Consider the following 19,363-nt stretch of genomic DNA (forward strand, 5'->3'; position numbering starts at 1 on the left):
AAATGAGTAAGTGAGCAGCGTTGCTCTTGGTGTAGCGGGCCTGGAGCCACCTTCCTCTTTTCCACCCCCTAAGCGTGTCCGAATATCAATTTTACTTGTCGTTAACCTCACAGAAAGGTGATAGTCCATGCAATGGACAACTTTTCTGGTAACAAAACATTTCCAGGAGCAACGGAAATTTTGGAAGAAAACAAGAAAGATAAACTTGGCAGTGGGGTTGTTTTGTATACCAGTCCTCTGCTGGGATACATCAGTAGTTCCTCGTTGCCCTTCAGATAAAACCCAGGCTCCCTGCCATGCCTGTGAGGCCCCACGCGAGCTGGTCCCTCCCCATCGTCAGGGCCTGGGACTGTACAAAGGTGCCTTGCATCACTGTTCTCCAGGTGACTTTCTGCCCCAGGCCCTTTGCGCTGGAATGCTCTTACCTCATATCTACATGGCCGGCTCCCTCGCTTCATTCCATTCTCTATGTAAATGTCATCCCCACAAAGAAGATTTTTTTCTAACCACCCTTCCTTAAGTAGTCCCTTCCCCTGTCCCAGTCACTGTCTCGCTTTATTACCCAATTGTGTTTCATCACTACCTGAAATTTCCTGATTTATGGACTTGTTTTTATCTGCCTCTGTGAACTAGACTGTGAATTCCATGAGTGCGAAGATCTGGTCTAACCCGTTCAGCCTCGTATCTGCAAAACCTAGAGCAGTGCCTGGCGCGCACGCGTATTCGTTGGCTGAATGGGTGTCATAACATTCTTGTATCTGGAATATACTCGCGTGGATAAAGACATTTACTGATTCATCTGAGAAACCTAGGGATAACAAATATGCATTCATTTCACAAATAATTACTGGGAAACTGTTATGTCCTAGGCACTGGGAATACAGAAGCTTCATTCCCTGCCTGGAAGGAGATGGCAGCACTGTGGTCAGTGGGGAGAGCCTAGGAGAGAGGCACAGGACATGAGGACCAGTTGATGATGGGAAGTGAAAAGGAGACAGAAAATGAGCCCTAGGTTTTAGACTTGGGCAGATAAAGAGATGATGGTACCATTCTTCTGCTTTTTTTTGTTTGAATCATCACCCAAGGGTATATTTTTTAAATTGGTTTTAGAGAGAGAGGAAGGGGGAAAGACAGTGAGAGAAATGTTGATGTGAGAGAAAAACATCGATTGGTTGCCTCCCATACACGCCTCGGCTGGGGATCGAACCCACAGCCTAGGTATTATGTGCCCTGATGGGAATCAAACCCACAACCTTCTGGTGTACGAGACAACACTCCAACCAACTGAGCCACTCTGCGGGGACGGTGGAGCCAGTTTTTGAGCAAAGGACCCTGGGTGATGAGGGGAGAAGAAAGTCTGCTTTAGAAGTGTAGGCCTGGGGCGAGTCCCAGTGGCAAGATCCAGCAAGGGGTTGGGTGTCTGAGTCTGGAGCTTGAGAGGGACGTCTGGCTGGAAGCCGGGCTGATGAATCAAAGGCGACCCTCATAGTCGTGGGAGTGGGTGAGACAAAGCAGGTAGGACAAACTGAGCAGAAAAGATAAAGAAGTGGGGCCTTGAAGGAAACCAACATTTAAGGGGTGGTTAGATGTCGCACCTGCCAGGAAAGTCTGAAAAGGAGAAACCGAAATGATGGAAAGCTGCAGAACTCATTGCCGTAGTAGCTGAGGGAGATCAGTGCCTGATGCGTCGGAGATGCCGTGAGATGAGAACTGGAAGGTGTCCGCTGCACGTGGTGGCAGAGCAGTGCTCAGTGCTCTTGGCCAGAGTCATCGCCGTGGTGTGATGTGATGCAGCTGGGCAGGCTGTCTCTGTGTGCTGTGGGGGGAAGCCATGACTGGGAGAGGGAGAGAGAGGCAGGAAACTCTTGTAAGGTGCTCAATCCTGCAAGGAGGAAAGAGAGAAGAGTGGCTGAAGATACTGGCTAGAAAAATACATCCAATTATACTTTAAAGGGCAGAGCAAGGTCTTGATTACAAACTACTGGGAGGCAGCCTTGGCTTAATGCATGATCAAACTTTCTCACCATTAGCGTGGTTCGAAAATTGCTGCCTCCAGCAATACTGAGCTGTTACTGAAGGTATTGAAGGATGGCCTGGATGTTATATTACCAAAAAAAAGTTGTTACCTCAGTGTCTAGGTTTCTATCATAAGAAACTAGAGAAAGAAGAGCGAATGAAACCCAAAGCAAAAAGAAGGAAGGACATAATATAGACCAGAACAGAAATCGGTAACATTGACAACAAAAAGTATAAAAAGTGTGAATGAAACTAAAATCTGGTTCTTTGAAATAAAAAAAAATCAATGAAATCGACAAACCTCTAGCCAGACTGACCAAGAGAAACAAGAAGATACAAATAACCAATATCGGGAATGAAAGAGGGGCGTTACTATAGATCCCACAGACATCAAAGGGATGACACAGGTGTGCTACCTTTATTCTATGTCCATAAATTAAACTTAGATAAAAGGGGCGAGTCCTTGAGACATACAAACCCCCAAAACTCACTAAAAAAAACCCTAAAACCTGAATAGTCCTATATCTACTAAAGAAATTTTATGCCTAGTTTAAAAAAGAAAAAAAGCTTCCAACCAAGAAAACTTCCATTGCAGATGGTTTCACTCATGAATTATACCCAACACTTAAGGAAAAAGTAATATCAGTTCTACACAATCTCTTCCAGAAAATAGAAAAGGGGGGTGGATCTCTTCCCGACTTATCTTAAGAGGCCAGCATCACGCTCATATGAAAATCAAAGACATTTGAAAAGAAAAAGGCAAATCAATGTCCCCAATAAATAGAGAGTAAAAATCCTCAGCAAAACACTCACAAAGAAAATCCAGCAGTACTTAAAAAGGATAATGCATCACAACCAAGTGAAGTTTGTACCGAGAATACAAGGCTGGTTCATCATTCAAAAATCAATAGGATTCGCCATATTAATAAATGAAAGAATCACCTGAATGATCAATTAGCCAAGTTGTCAGGTTATGTGATAGAGCAAAGGCTCTAAGCTTAGACATAGCAGTGAAAACTGGGTTCTCTGATCCACTGGTTAGGGGAGAAGCAAGTGAGTTAAGAAAGCAAGGGACATTTCCCCTCTGGTTGAGAAACAGAATGACACCCAGATCAGGCGGGTCCCTCTAAAGAGGTAACTTGTCCTCCCTGTTTCAGGGAGGGATCTGTAGTAACAGGAGTTTGGGGGTTCCCTTCTCAAGCAGGTGACCCGCTAGCTTTCCAGGATGGACGTGATCCACCCATGCCTGAAAACCTCCTGATTTTCTCAGATGCTTAGGACCCAAGAGTGTCCATGTCGAATGAAGCCCAGATCTTACCTAATACAAGTCCCCACAATTGAAAGGAGAGAGAAAAAGTCACCATCAAACCTCTGTCCTGAGTTCTGGCCCTTGTCTCATGAGTTGTTGTCTGGTGTGGAGAAATCTAACCAAACACGGGCCTTTACAGAGTCGTACTGAATTAGTGAACTCAATGCTAGCCCAGCTAGCTGCCACAGGCCTCACCACCTACCAGACAGAAGCAACCCATGGGGGCCCATCATCACTGCCCGATCCCACTGTCACTCAGAATTCTCCAACAAATTCCTTGTAAGAGGGTAATAAAAATGTGTTGTGCACTCATTATGTACCTCCGACTTTGCTGTGAGGTTATGCATTCTCTTACTTAGTCCTCACAGCAGCCCATTAACGTGGGCACTGATCTCATCTTCATTCTGCAGATAAATGACTGGACTCAGAGAGGTGGAGCAACGTGCCTAAAACCCCACAGCTAGCAAGCGAAAGTGCCAAGATTAGAATGCATGTCTAGTTGACGCCAGTGCTCAAATTTCTAGGAATGAAAATCCTTCCTGGTTTATAATAGTTTTTTTTCTCTCCCCCATCTCTGTTTGCAGTCTCAGGAGGAAGTCTGCGACCTGCTCCATGCTGCACCCTTCCAAAATATCTTGCCGAGAATCTACATCAAAGGTAAGAAACCATTAACGGCAGCTAAGTAGCCAACTTGATTTCGAACCTCATATTCATTTAATCCCAATAAACCCAAATCTGCAGTCAGACAGAGAGAAGGTGAAAGCCTTGGGAAGCTATAGGTGAGTCACAGAATGGTGGAATTGGAAATGATACTCCAGGCCTTGTTTCTTTGTCCTTCTAGAACATCCCTAGTTTCTTGTTGTTGAGCCTTGGTTTAAATCTTTCTAGGAATGGAGAACTCATCCCCCACTAGGTGGGTTATTTCACTGTTGGACAGAGAGAAGAGAACATCTTTCCTTGTGCTGAGTCTTCACCAGAACCAGGGAGAATCGTTCTCCATGTTCCATCCAAGTTTTGGAATGCAGATACACCCCCAGTTCCTCTGACAGCTGTCCCCTCCCCAGTCCCCTCAGTGTGACCCGAATCTCACTCTCTGCCATCCGCTTCTTTGACAGAGGGCGAGCGTCTGGAGGTCCGGATGAAACGCCTGGAAGCCAAGTACGCCCCACTTCACCTGGTCCCTCTGATAGAGCGGCTGGGAACCCCTCAGGTATGTTCCCTCTGTCTGGGGCCTGGGAAGCATCATTTTACAGGTGGGGAAACTGAGGCCCGGACACAGGAAGGGAATGTGCAACCACAAAGCCTGTTTGTGGCTGGGCAGGTCTGGAATGAGATTTGCTGACTCTTAGGCTTGAATTCTTCCTTCTGTACCCAGCATCCTTCATCCTGTCAAGAAGGAAGGAAGTCAGACAAGGGTCTGGGATGCCGCTGTTAGGTGCCAAGCCTTCCACTCTGTCCCCTTGCAGAATCAAAATTCCACACACCCTGCGAGGCAGTGGTTCACCTCTGGGTATCTTGCTAGAAAACCGCTTACAGGAACACAGGCAAAAACTGGGAACAACTTAAATGTCCCTCGGTAAAGGGTTCACTAAATAAAAGGTGGTGAAGTCACCTAGATGCTACGTACTTGTTATGTAACAATGAAAAGCAAACATTAGATCTCGGTGCGTCCATGTGGGTAGATCAGAAACACATGGCTAGGTGAAGAAAGCAAGTTACACCACATACAGTTCGTCTGGTCTGATGCCATTTGTGTTTTTATAAGAAACACACAAAGCACCCTTATAGATAAAACTTTTCCTAGAAAATGATACATACACATGTAGTTTGAAGTGACGGCAACCTCGACAGAGGATAAGAGACAGATCGGGGGTGGGGGTGGGGGTGGGATCAAAGAAGACCTCGGCTTCGTCTGTAATGTTCTAATATTATCAAAGGTGCATGAACTCATGCACTAATCCTGTAGTTGAAAGTAAGTTTCACAAAGCAGTCCTGCCAGTGGCTATGAACATGGAGATGAGTGAGACAGGCCCCCTACCTTCAGACATCTCACAGACTGTGCAGGGGGTTGGGGAAGAAGAAAAACGGGGAGAAAGACAAAAACCTTGTGCTGTCTCCCTTCAAGTTGGTTTAAGCAATCTAAACATTTGGAGGGGGGCAGGTTCTGGAAGAAGAGAAGCAGGGCCCCGCAGGGAGACAAGCCGGGGTGGTGTGTCGTGTTCGCCAAAGCTCACTGTTTATTTAAAAGCTGAGGATTCAGATCCCCCTTGGCCCTGCCCTCCTGTGGTCCTCTGCCTTGGCAAACACGGAAGCGCGAGTGTGAATGCTCACATCCTGGGCAAAGGGTGGGAGGCAGCCTGTTCTCTGGAAAACCATGGCGAGTGTTTGGGGCACCTTGCAGAGCCGGGTCTGCCTGGGTGTCCCCCACCGCCTCCTGCAAACCTGACTACACGTGCAGTGGGAAGGGTGGTCTGAGCCATCCCAGAGAGAACGCAGACCCTGTGGAGGGCGCCCACGTCTCTCCTGGCCTGCACGGCCGAGCTGAGGAGCTCCTCCGAAGATTTCCTTTTAGGGAGAAGTCCCCCGGGCCGGCAGCACAGCAGCGTGTCTGCCCTGCTGGTGGTGTCATCCGACAGGAATCCGGCCCCTCGCACCCAGGCCTGGCGTGTGTTTTCACTCAAAGGCTGGATCCCTTCCCTGTTCTGGGGAACACCATTTCCCGGGGACCGACAGAAATCACCGTTTGTCAAACGCTGAGTATTTCATAAATAAAAGCCTGGGCAGTCTGTGGGAGAGGAAATGCCAGTCTTAGGAACCTGCCGGCCCTTGAGGACCAGTCCGAAACTTCGGTTGTCCTGACAACCAAAGGAAAGTTAACCCAGTGTTAACGTCCGGGCTGGCTGGGGTTCGGGGGGCTCCCATAATACAGGGTGGGGCAAAGGTAGCTGTACAGTTTTTCCTATGAAAAATGATAAAATGATCAATACATGATAATACAAGAATAAACTCTATGTTTCACCTACTCGAAACTGTACTCCTTTCGCCCCGCCCTGTAGCTAGGTCAGCGACAGGGCAATTCTGCTACATAGTCAGAGTCGGGAGGTTTTAGTACTATTGCATTGTTTGCCTTTGTTTCTGGGACAGATGGAGCTGACCTGATTTGTTGCCCGGTGCTCTCACGGAAAGAACGCTCTGGCAGGGGGTCAAAAGACAGGGTTCTTGTCCCAGTGTCACCCCTGAATTGTTGCTTAACCTAGTGCTAGACATTTCATATCTCAGCCTTTGCTTTTCCATCTGTAAAATGGGCCAATGGCTGTTTTCTCTCCTTAGCTGAGCTGTCTGACATGATCAGTATAATGAACATATTAAGTAGAAGACTTCTGAAAACACACAGGATTATATTTTCAAAAGGAGTATGCAGGTGTCATTCTCCTCCAAAGGTCACTAGATGTCATCAGAGGACTCTGTGAAGAAATGCATTTCCACGGGGCTTCCAGGAAGCTTCTTCTATTCTCTTGTTAACTCAGAAAAGGAGAGCTGAAAGAGAAAAATCCGCCACCAAGCAGAATAGAAAAGAAATGGAAATAAAACTTACATCAAACACTAAATATACATATACATATCATAAATTTGTGTGTGTAGCCATGCATTACAGGCATCTGTAGCAAATGCAAAAAGAATGGACAGGCAAACCAAAAGAAAAAGCACATGAAAGAAAACTGACAACATAAAAAAATACGAATGCCAACAAAGGTCAGAAAAAGTGTCCAGGTCTCCCAGTAACCCATGAAATGTACGTGAAAAGAACAGGCCGCTAGAACTTTTCATGATTCACGCCAGCAGAGAACTTCCCTCATGACAGAGGAGCGTGGGTGAGGGCGCGGGTGTAGGCATCACACAGCAAGGAGGCAGGGGCCCAGCTTTCCCCGAGACCAGCTGGCCGCTCTGTAACAAACACCTTTAAAATATTTATGCTCTTCCAGTGAGTAGTCGCTACTTCTAGGATTTTATCCTAAGAAAATAACTGGAGATGAGCTGAAGACGTGTTCTGTGGAAGGCTGGTTGTTTAGGAATTGTCTGTAACAGGGAAAATGTGTAAGCAATGTAATGTCACCAACAAGAACAGCGGACTAAACAAATGATGGTGTGTCGGTGGCCATCTTATGTGGCCATTGAAAAATCATGTTGCTGAAAATATTGAAGGAAAGAGTATTTTGGGGGAAAAAGCAATGCAGATAGTATGATCCAAATTTTGTAAATATAGGTGTATATACACACATACCAAAAATAAATGATGCATCAGTATTTGAAGAAAGCTTCTCTGTGGGTAATGGGGTTTATGGGGAATTTTCATTTTCACACAATGTTTTAATTTTTTTCATATTTTACCCAGTAACCATGCATTACTTTTATAGTTCACAGGGTAAGGGTAAATACTTTTTCAAGGAAAGGAACAAAGCCCCTAAGCATTTCAAGGGCCAAGGGCCCTTTGGTTGGCTGTAGTAGGTATTGGGGGGGAGTAACTAGAATTCATAGTCTGGCTGCAAAGTCAGTCCCCCATGATTGTCAGGTCTTGAGGGTTGAGTCAGACTGATTAAATGCACGTGAGATTAATTAGCAATTCAGAACGCCCTGAATTAACTTATGAAGGAGAATATTCATGACTCAAGAACAAATCTAGACCCTTTATTTCCTCACGGAGCATCCTCACCGTTCCAGGCCCTCCCTGTCTGAAGCGAAGAGCCACAGACCAGCCTGGTAGAGCGTGGCTTGGTGAGGACGGAATCCAGCACCAGGTTCAGAATTTTGTAAGGGATACTCCCAGTTAACTGTGGCCACTTGAGCGGTCCCTTGTCTGCTCAAGAGCTGTCTTTCCCTGCCCATGGAATCAAGAGTCACCTTGAATGAGGGTTTCCTCCCCTTCCTGTTTGAAACCCACCCTGTGAAACTCTTCTTCCCCAAATTCACGCCTTTTTTTCCTGAGACTTCTTTCAGCTTATCGTTGTCATGACAACGGCACTCCTGACCCATAATATCCTGACAAGCTCCAACAGTGATGTTTCCTGATTTATTTCCCTCCACGGAGTGACTGGGAGGTCATCCTCTTTCTGGGGGCTCCAGGGTGAGGGCTCCCACCCAGAAATGAGGCTCTTTATAAAGCAAGCTCTGGGGAGACCACCCTTTCGGGAGCTGATCCCATGAGCACCCTCTTTAGCTTTGTCTCTAGATTTGGAGACCTGGCTTTGACCTTAGATTGTAATATCTATCTATCTTACTTTGCACGTGGCTTTTGACACCTCCGTCCCTAGGTAGTTCACTCGTCACTCAGGCAGTGTTTTGATGTGCTTGTCTCGCCAGCTGCTGTTAGAGACGCAGTAACCAGAAGCCAGTTTCAATTATTAATAGAGGTCATTTACAGTGGTCAGGGGACTTCTCCTTGAAGGAAATAATTCTGTAAATTTAGTGGCAGATTTTAAAAGTAACATATGCTTATTGTAACACATACAATTATGCAGAAGCATTTAAAGGATAAAGTGAAAGTCTCGCCCACTCCTCCAAGCCCATCTGCTCCCACAGCTGATGTTAATCGTTCTAAACTGTTTTACATACACCGCACATATAGTTGTGTGTGTGTCTGTGGGCTTGCGTGTTAGCAATGTCTTCTGATAGGATTATAGTATACGTCCTTTCCTGCAACTTGCTCTATTCACTTAACAGTTTAACCCACAGACCTACCAGGATTCAGATCCTCACTTTCCTGCTCTCTGGCTGCCTCCCTGAATCTTAGTTTCTCCATCTGTAAAATGGGCATAATAATGGCACCTACTTCCCAGGGTTGGTGTAAGGAATAAATGGAATCCATACTGATAGGGTGCTTAGAGCAGGCCCTGGTGTGTTACACACACTCAGTGAGCATGAGTGAGTAGTTGTGATAGCACAGTCGTAGCAATAGTACTCTTAAAAGGTACTCTGAGAGTCCTTAGAAGACTTAGAAGGACTCTCAGTCTTTTCAGTGTCTACGGAGCATTTCATTCATTGCCTCGGTATATCAACGTTCTTTAAAACAGTTCCTCTATCAGTGGCTCCTAGACTTGACCTACTACAACAGGCTTGCCCTCTGGCGTATAAAGTCAGTGCCTCACCTTGGCAAACACGCCAGCTCCAGGGTTTGGGAGTCTCTCGTGAGAAGAGGAAGATGGGGTCTGAGATGCAGATGGAATGTTTCTGTACCCTTCTCTTCCCAGCAAATCGCCATCGCCCGGGAGGGCGACCTGCTGACCAAGGAGCGGCTGTGCTGCGGCCTGTCCATGTTCGAGGTCATCCTGACCCGCATTCGGAGCTACCTGCAGGACCCCATCTGGCGGGGCCCGCCACCCACCAACGGGGTCATGCACGTCGACGAGTGCGTGGAGTTCCACCGGCTGTGGAGTGCCATGCAGTTCGTCTACTGCATCCCCGTGGGGACCAACGAGTTCACAGCCGAGTGAGTACCTCCCGGGAGAGCACGGGGCCCCTCCAACCTGCTTGTCCCCCGATGGGGCATCAGCTGGCGGAGCCCAGCCAGAAAGGTGGTGGGCGGGGCGGGGCTGTCCAAGGGCTATGTGTGGAGCACACACTACGTGCAGGTCGCCGTGTAGGTGCTGGCCCTGCAGCAGTGCTGAGCAAACTCAGATGCTTCCTGGCCTTGTGGGGACCACAGAGTCTGTGAAGGGACACGTGGCACATTGCATGAGACAGCTTCACAGCGAGGGCAGGAAGGGGGACAGACACCTGAGAAGAGAGAGAAGTGGGTGGTCGGAATTTAACCCACAGACTAGACCTGAGCCTTGAATGCTGCTGGGATTCAGATCCCAGAGCAGAGGCTAAGGGACCGGGGTGGGGGGGGGGCGTCCAGGAAAGGCGACAGGTGGGTGGAGGAGACAGAGATGGAGCGTATGCCTGCGAGTGTGCATACTGGGGACCTCGGGCCTCTTGGGGCTTGTGTTTCTGATTGAAGAGGCAGAAGGGAGCCCTGGTGGAGGTTTGGCATTAAGAACCTCACCCCCCACATGACTGCAGGGTTTGCGGAACAGAGGCTCCCTGGCAGAGGTCAGACCCGGCATGCTTGGGGTGCCCTGGCTCTGGAGGCCTACAACCCTGAAATGTGGCGGGGCCTTTAAGAGTAACCTAGTCCTGTCCTCAGAAGACAGAAGCAGAGCCCATTTCTCCCCCAGCTCTCCCCGCTACACACCCAGAGCAGAGTGGCGAGGAAAGCAGAGAAGGCCTGCCCCGGGGGAGCCAAGAGCTCAGGGGAAAGCACAGGAGGCCGAGTCCCAGAGGAAGTGCCCCAGGGCCTGGGATGGGAAGGCTGTTTCCAGAGCAGCTGCTGGGCCTGCGCCCCAGCCATGGGGAAGCAGGAAACCTGCCCAGGGTGGAGAGACAGCGGAGCGGTGACCCCGCAGCCCCCCAGATCGCCCAAATTGCCGTTGAGGGTTGGGGACATGAGGGCTGAGCTTTACCAGACCCAGGAGGACTTGGAGCCCCCTCCCCACCCCACGCACGGCAGCGCCTGCTCATGGGCCCACGGTGCCCCGTGCCCGCCCTCCCATGCACACTGGCCAGCAGGCTGAAACGGCCCTCCCCCTCACAGGTGCGCCCTGACTCCTTTATGGGCCAAAACGGATCCTTCCTTGACATAATCAGCCACGTAAATCTCAAGGACCAGTTGGATTTTTTTCTTGCACATTTGTCCTCTTCAAAGGTGATTTTTCTTACATCAGTGGGGCAACAGGCTGATCCATCTTTGTGGTTAGAAGGGCTTATAATATCATCACAGTTCCTAGAATAAATGAACCTACAGCTTCCCTTGTGCCCATTTCACGGATTAAGAGAATTGTCCCAGACACCGGCTGCTCACCAGCAGTACTCCTGGTCCAAGGGGAGACCCTTCCCCTGGCCCCTCTCGTGCCCCTCACCCCAGCTGCCTCCTCTCCCTGCCCCCAGGCAGTGTTTCGGTGATGGCTTGAACTGGGCAGGCTGCTCTATCATCGTCCTGCTGGGCCAGCAGCGGCGCTTCGACCTGTTCGACTTCTGTTACCATCTGCTGAAAGTACAGAGACAGGATGGGAAGGATGAAATCATTAAGAATGTGGTGAGTAGTTGGGGCCTGGGAGGTGGGGCCAGGCCTGACAAGCAGGCTTATATCTGGAAAGAGGGGGGTGAGCTGTTTATGAAGCCAACTCCCCACTGCAGGAAGGCACAGCAACGCTCAGCGGTGGGGACTTCCTCACAGAAAGCCATGAGTCACTTGCTCATAACCCTCTGGGATGAATCAGGGCGCCCTGCAGGGCAGGGCCAGGCCCCAGACCTGAAATGCACCTTCCCCACGCCAGCCAGGCTCAGTGGATGCGGGCTCCTCATCTGCACAGGCTTTCAGTGAGCAGGAGAGCTGTGCAGGCACAGGGGGCAGGCAGGGCTGCTGTGTGAGCACCAGGAGGGCTATCTGAACCAGCCGGGGAGTGGGGGCATGGCCAGAGGAGACTTCGCATGGAGGCGATGCTAGGACCCAGTCTGGGGTGATAGGCAGCAAATAGCCAGGCAGAATGTTCCAGAGAGAGGGGACAGCCAGAGCAAAGTCACTGACATGAAGATGTGTGGCTCAGAGAAGGAGGCAGGAGCCACCTCATAAAGGGTGTTTGTTGTTCATTGTGGGAGAATATATGTAACATAAAATTTACAATTTTAACCATTTTACATGTACATTTTTAAGTCCCACTGCCTTAGGCACACTCACACTGTTGCACAACCATTACCACTATCCATCTCCAGAACTCTCTCTTCTTCTACAGCTGAAACTCTGCCCATTACACACTAACTTGTACACCCACCCCCTGCCCCAGGCCCTTGGAAGGTAACCACCCTTCCACTTTCTGTCTCTGCGGGTCTAACTAAGTACTCCGGGGAACTCAGAGGTGGAATCCTCACTTACCCTAATGTGTTCAAGGTTCAGCATGTTGCGGCGTATTTCAGAATTTCCTTCCTTTTTTTAAGGCAGAGTATACCCTATGTTGTTTATCAGTTCATCCGTTGATAAACATTTGAATTACCTCCACCATCTGGCTGTTGTGGAAAATGCTACTATGATTAATGAGTGTGCAAATATCTGCTCAAGTATGGGACTCCTATTTCTAATGTGTGAAGAACCCCCATACTGGTTCCCACAGCCCTGCACCATCTCACATGCCCCGTGATGCACCAGGGCTCCCATTTCTTCCCGTCCTCCCCAGCATCTCCTACCTTCTGGGGTTTGGGTGATAGCCATCCTAATGAATGTAAAGAGGTATCTCACTGTGGTTTTCATTCTTACTCCCTTCATGATTAGTGATGTTAGCATCTTTTCATGTGCTGATTGGCTACTTGTGTATCATCCTTGGAGCAGTGTCTATTCACGTCTTTTGTTCACTTTTGAACTGAGTTGTTTTGTGTTGTTAGTGAATTATAAAAGCTCTTTACATAATCTGAGTAATGATCCCTTATTGGGCGTATGATTTACAAGTATTTTCTCTCCTGCCATGGGTTGCCCTTTCTCTGTTTATAGTGACTTTGATGCAGACAAGTTTTTAAATGTTGATGTGGTCTCATTTATTTTTCCTCTTATCACCTGTGCTTTTGGTGTCACATCCAAGAAATTATTGCCAAGTTAAATGTCCTGAAGTTTTTTTTCTCCATGTTATCTCCTAAGAGTTTTATCATTTTAGCTCTTCTCTTTAGATCTTCAATCCATTTTGAGCTAATTATCTGTGTGTGGCGTAAGGTAAAGATCCAGCTTCATTCTTTTGCATGTGGGTATCCAGTTTTCCCAGCACCATTTGTTAGAATACTACCCTTTCTCCATTGAATGTCCTGGCACCCTTGTCAGAAATCATATGACCGTATATGGAAGAGTTTATTCCTGGGCTGTCTATTCTGTCGCTCTCAGTTTCTGTCTTTGTGCCAGTGCCACACTGTTTTGATTGCTGCGGCTTTGTAGTATGTTTTGAAACTCACAAAAAGATTATAGGGCCAAGCTCTATCTTTTAGGAAGCCACAGAAGGTCTTTAAGTGAGAGAGTGACATGATCATTGAGGTACCAGGACCCCAGACCCCTTGCTCGCCCTTTATTTCTCTGTCCCCCCCTCCCACTGCTAACCTGAACGGCCCTGTCCTTTCAGCCCCTGAAGAAAATGGCAGACCGGATCAGGAAGTACCAGATCTTGAACAATGAGGTATTTGCCATCTTGAACAAGTACATGAAGTCCGTAGAGACAGACAGTTCCACCGTGGAGCATGTGCGCTGCTTCCAGCCACCCATCCACCAGTCCCTGGCCACCACCTGCTAGGCAGAAGGTCCCGCAAGCCCTCAGCCTGGAGGAGACGAAGCAGCAGGAGAGAGAAAGCCACAGCCAGCCCTGCCACGTGAGATGCGCGTGAGATGGACCAGGAAGCCTACGAGAACCTCCCCAAACACACCGACCCTCCCGAGGGCTGGGCCTGTGCATGCTCTCCCGTGACATCTCCATGGTGGTTTTGCCCTCATATAAATGAAAACACAAAACACGGGCAGTGTGTGCTCTTTTTTCTTCCTTTGTTTCCTCAGCTGTGTTCAGAGCCCTAGTTTTACCTTCTGTCCACGTCCCATCCCCACCTCACACTTGTGGTTGCTTCCCAAGACCTCCTCCCAAGGTGGGGACCTTCCACCCGGTGCCCACCTGTGACCTCAAAGCTGAAGTCTCGGCTGGAGAAAGAGCATGGCCACCGCCCGAGATATCGGCCCAACGGGACGGTCATGCCTCCACTCACTGGCTTCTTCACCTCCTCTGGCTCCCTCCCCCCATGTTTCCAGGTGGCATCTCCGCCTGCTCTGGACACCAGGGATTCTACCACCAAGAGCACTCCTGGACCAGGTGCTGACAGCCATGGCAAACAGAGGACAAGTTTCCAGGTGTCAGTGCAGTGGTTGATTGTGCTGGTTGATTATGGTCAGAATTTCTCGCAGAATCTCCCCCAAAGCATGGGGAGGCTGCTCAGAAAGATGGAAGCCTTTGGAAGTGAATGCCTCACACAGAGCAAGTCATCTTCAAAGGGGCCTGTGCCTCTGCACTTGTAAGAAAATATAAAGTGAGACATTTGATATCCCTTCCTCCCACCCCCTAGCCCAGCCCAGGGAGGAAAAGAAAAGAGAAAAAAAATAGAACAATAATGATGCCCCCGCTCAGGGCAGATGGATGGGAATGGTTACCATTGATCCGCTGGCCCAGTTTAACCCCCTGGAAAGAGCAAAGGTGAGCCCACAGCAGCAGGTTTGTGTGATACACGGGCTCACCAGGGAGGAGAGGCGGGGCCCGCCAAGTGTGGTCCAAAGGCCCCCCCACATCAGGGTCTCCTGCGATTAGCACATTTGATGCCGGCTCCTGGGCCCCGCCTCAAACCTGCGTCTCTGGGAGTGAGGTGGAGAGGCCTGTGCTTTCCAGGGCTCTCTGCCCTCTGTTGCACGTGGAAGTCCAGGGGCCGCTGCTGACCGTGGCCTTCGAGCCCCCTCTGAGCCGTGAAACAGAGTATCCACTGCGGAGGAAAGTGGTTCAGGGCAGAAGCTGGCAGAGCCTCCCATCTGGAGGTACTGCTTCCTGTTCCAATTCCTTATTTTTTGCTGGGGCCATAGGTCAGAGGTGAGAGGGACAGGTTACACCCCATGGCTGAACAACACAGAATGCGCCTTCACAACCCACATACGATCTCTAAGGACCGTCATTCCTGTCTGGGAACAGCAGCTCTTTCAGACAGATGACCAGCCCTTAAGTCCTAGAGATCATTCCAGATCCTTAACCTTTGCTTTTGTGGAGATTTGGATCATCCATTTGATGAGATTGCTATTTCAACAACATGCCCTTCCAGCCCCAAATTCCGAAACCTGCATTTGACCCTCTCGGGAGAATCGAATCCCGTTGTCTTCAAGAGAGTCAATCCCAGTAAATCGAGGTCTTTGCCGTTGGGAGAGACATCTCATTTCCCCAGCTTGCCAGCGGCATTGATTTGTGAGCACTGGGCAGGTTTGACATCCTTTCCTCCCTGATATAACTGTCCCCCTTTAGGTTTTTTGGTGTGTCTAAGAACCTGGAAAAAAAAATCTTAGGTTTTAAAAAGTTAAAAAAAAAATCTGTTTCAGAAACTGTCAAATGTACCATATTTGTATTAAGAGTTGTCGGGGATTTTTTGTACAATGAATTTACATTTATTTATGGTGACTTCTATTTACGCTTGTGGTCGAATAATGATGTTAAATTCTTCAATCATGTTTGCTATGCAGCTGAAGATGATATTTTGCTTTGTATTTTGGGGTACCTGTGTTGAGTTGATGAACATTTCCATCTTCATTAAAACTGCTTCCAAACTGGTGAAACCCGCATCTTGGTCATGATTCCGGGCTGCGTTCCAGGCCTCCTCGCCTGTGGGAGGCCACAGTGCACCCGATGACTAAGAAAATAACCCAAATGGAATGGGAGAAGATAAAGAGCCAGCGGGTCAGGGTGCCCTGCACTCCTGCTTTCTCACGGAAAAAACGACCTGTTTACGAATGGACTGGGACTGAATGAGGTGTAGGAGGCAGCTCCCGCCCTTAGGGATTTCACGTCTCCCGGAGCAGCACACCTGACGCCCCAGACCCCTGGTTCTGGAGGCAGGATGGGCGCTGACACCCACTGAGGGCTGACGTGTGTGGGCACCATGCTGGATCCTGGGTGTCCATCCCTGGGACTGCAGCCAGTCCCTGATGCGTTGTAACCCACTTTGGCAGAGAGGCTGTACCAGGGGGTTATTTTCACGCAGTTACTAGGTGGGATTTGAACCCAGCTCCAAACCCCAGGTTTTCACTGTCACACTACCGTGAACTGATCAACCATGCCAGATGCCAACGCCAGCCTTAGGGATTCGGTCACTTCGGACTTTGCGGGGCTTTGGGTCAGTAAGTGCGAGTTCAGTGGGTATTGGGGAGTTCCCAGGCTAAAGCTGCCTGGAAACCTCTCATGCTTGTCACAAGGATGACACCAGGATTAATTACACTGGAAGGATGTGTTTCAAACCAGCACCAGCTTCACTGAAGACCATCCACAGATACTAGACCTGGGGCACGGGCGACTCCCCCACTGCCATGGCCTCGGGTGGGCCTCTAACTGCTCAGGGCCTCGGTTTCCTCGTCTTCAGACTGGACAGAAAGCTCAGAGGCCCCTCCCAGCTCTGATTTCCCGAGTCCAGGTCACTGCCCCTCACAAACACAACATTGTCCGCAGGCCCGTGTCACACCTTCCAAGGGTTTTCACCATCGGGGCCGTAGAGCTGAGCTGGAGTAGTCAGGGGACTCTGAGTCCTGAGAGGTGCTCAGTGAAAAGGAGATTCCACGGTCAAATACATCTGGGGGTCGCCCTGTGCTCTCTGCCCCTCTCGGAGATCCTCAGGGCTCCAAATCCTGCAGAACCTCATCAGCCTGGACTAACACCGCACCTCCTCCTCGTGGCCATGACCTCAGAAACCCATTTCTCTGCAACAGTGAAAAAAAAAAAAAAAACAAACTCCCACAGGAGAAGGGCCACTGACAGCGCAGGCATCACGACCCCTGGGCACAAGTAGGGCAGAGGGGGCTGGCAGATCACCCAGGGTCTCTGATGGAAAGGGGCCAGTTGTTTGCTGGGGTCGTCTTACCAAAACCCCACAGACTGGGTGGTTTAAACAACAGAATTTAATTTTCTCGCAATTCTGGAGGGGCAAGTCCAAGATCAAGTTGTTAGCATGGTCCCTTCTAAGACCTCTCTCCTTGGTTTGTAGATGTCCGCCTTTGCTTGGCTTTCCCTCTGTGTATGTCTAGCCTCTTCTAAGGACATGAGCCATATTGGATTAGGACCCATTCACATGACCACACTGGACCTTAATTACCTCATTAAAGGCTCTGTCTCCAAATACCGGACCCATGCGGAGGTAGCAGGGGTTAGGACTTCAACATATGAATTTGGGGGTCACCGTTCAGTCCATAGCCCTGGGGAAACAGAAGGGTGGGTCCAGGAGAGGTGCCATCTCTGGGGCCCCAGGACTGTGTGCAGGCTGCCCTGCCCTGGCTTTGAGAAACAGTTCTCGAACTCCACTATTTGCAAGACTCTGCAACATTAAAAATCGATCGTGGCCGCAACCCAAAGGAACGCACGGGGTTGTCGGGTGGAGAAACAAACATACATACCGTGAACTATGCAGAGAGAGTATGGTGAGTCTAATAACCATGAGCAGTTACTGAGCTTTCTCCATGCCAGACTTCAGAAAAAGTGCTTTAAATGCTTTATTCGCCTAAACCTCCCAGCAACCTGGAGGAGGTCGGTACTATGATTTACCCCCATTTTACAAATGGAGCTATGGAGGCACTGGTCTCAGGAGGTAAGGGATGGAGGCAGGGGCCCAATAAATAGGGACCCGGATCCCGGCTCTTAACCACTAAGCATATAATAGTAACGCTAAGGGGTCCCAAGAGACACCTATACAACAAAGTTTTCAAGATCCTCAAAAGGAGAGTGTTCTTCCAGCTGGGGGCAGTGGAGAGGATGAGGGCGCTATTGGGAAGAACTTCATGGAAGAGGTTATCACAGTGTAAGGGATATTTATATAATAAATTATTTGTGCCCTGGCTGGCGTAGCTCAGTGGATTGAGCACAGGCTGCGAACCAAAGTGTTGCAGGTTTGATTCCCAGTCAGGGTACATGCTTGGGTTGCAGGCCATGACCCCCAGCAACCGCACATTGATATTTCTCTCTCTCTCTTTCTCCCTCCCTTCCCTCTCTATAAATAAATAAATAAAATCTTAAAAATAATAATAAATTATTTGTTCTATTATAGAGTATACGTAAGTATATAATGCATAAATTATATGTTATAGATATGTGTTATCTATTATATAAATCTATATATGAATTGAAAATATTTTCTAGTATTTCCTGTAATGACAATAATTATATGTGACCCCATTAGAGTAGTTGAATGGAACGTGTAAAATGCAGAGTTCATTCCTGAATCTAAGTGTTGCTTTTGAAATCTTATTGACAATTTCAGGTGATACTTCTTATCAGAGCAAAATTTCTTCAGGTTTTTTAAAAAATTAAGCATTACAATGACTCAAGAAAAGTTATCTGATTTGCATTACTGACAACAGAAAGCAAATTATACAGAAATCTTGATTAAAGAAGGTAGACCTCACGTGTTCTCACTACACCAAAAAGAAAAACAAAAAACAGGTGCCTGTGAGGCCACGGATGAGTCAGTTAACTCGACGGGGGTGATCGTTTCGCAGAGTATGGGTATATCAAACCATTACATTGAACACCTTAAATACATACCATTTTTGTCAGTTGTACCTCAATAAACTTGGGAAGTGGAAGGAATCTTGCTTATAAGAACAAGATACTAATGCTAAAAGGAAAGGCCAAAAAGTGAAATTTACAGAATACATATTAATTTATGAATTACAGATGTCTTTATTTTACCCATTCAGACACCGCTGGCCCAACAACAGAACAAGCAGGAATATGCAATGATAATTAAATTCAGTCATCTTTGGTATTTTCACCAACCTGCAGTCCTATAAAACCAGTGACTTTAGATATATTTTATTTTGGGTTATAAATGTATGTTTTGTCATCAGAAAGACCGAGCACATTTTATAACAGTTTAACAGCGTGATGGAGAACCCTTGATTGCTCAGAGACATGTGGTATGTGGCACTTTTGCCCCAGCCCCTGCAGACGGTGGGAGGAGCTGGCTCAGACCCTGCAGTCCGCTCCCCTAACGAGAACAAAGCTGGAGGTGGGAAAAGAACAAAGGCACGCTGGCTTCCCTCTGGGTGAGGAGGAGAGTAACCAGCCCCCACGGCCAGCCCCCGCGTCCTCATCTGGTTTGATTTACGCTGATTGCCTCAGCCTGCGCCCCTTCCCAACCTGTTCCCAGCCGGTCCCAGATGCTGCGCGGGCTGGCTGGCCCAGAGCTTCCGGCAGG

General features: G+C 48.6%; 1 protein-coding gene across 5 annotated transcripts in view; it reads left to right on the forward strand.

Annotated features, from left to right (window-relative positions):
* CYFIP2 (cytoplasmic FMR1 interacting protein 2) overlaps window positions 1-15,735 on the forward strand; it is a 104,376-nt gene extending 88,641 nt beyond the window's left edge. For 3 of the 5 annotated variants that reach the window (XM_028527236.2, XM_028527239.2, XM_036013710.1), the window contains 5 exons: window positions 3,910-3,982; window positions 4,441-4,535; window positions 9,571-9,809; window positions 11,309-11,456; window positions 13,516-15,677. In XM_028527236.2, coding sequence (XP_028383037.1) covers window positions 3,910-3,982; window positions 4,441-4,535; window positions 9,571-9,809; window positions 11,309-11,456; window positions 13,516-13,683 — 723 coding nt within the window. In that variant the 3' untranslated portion in view covers window positions 13,684-15,677. Of the gene's footprint in view, window positions 1-3,909; window positions 3,983-4,440; window positions 4,536-9,570; window positions 9,810-11,308; window positions 11,457-13,515 lie in introns of all 5 variants that reach the window. The other 2 variants (XM_028527237.1, XM_036013709.1) reach the window with 2 other exon arrangements.
* Window positions 15,736-19,363: the final 3,628 nt, after the last annotated feature.

The sequence above is a fragment of the Phyllostomus discolor genome, chromosome 13 (assembly GCF_004126475.2).
Source record: "Phyllostomus discolor isolate MPI-MPIP mPhyDis1 chromosome 13, mPhyDis1.pri.v3, whole genome shotgun sequence".
NCBI lineage: Eukaryota > Metazoa > Chordata > Mammalia > Chiroptera > Phyllostomidae > Phyllostomus > Phyllostomus discolor.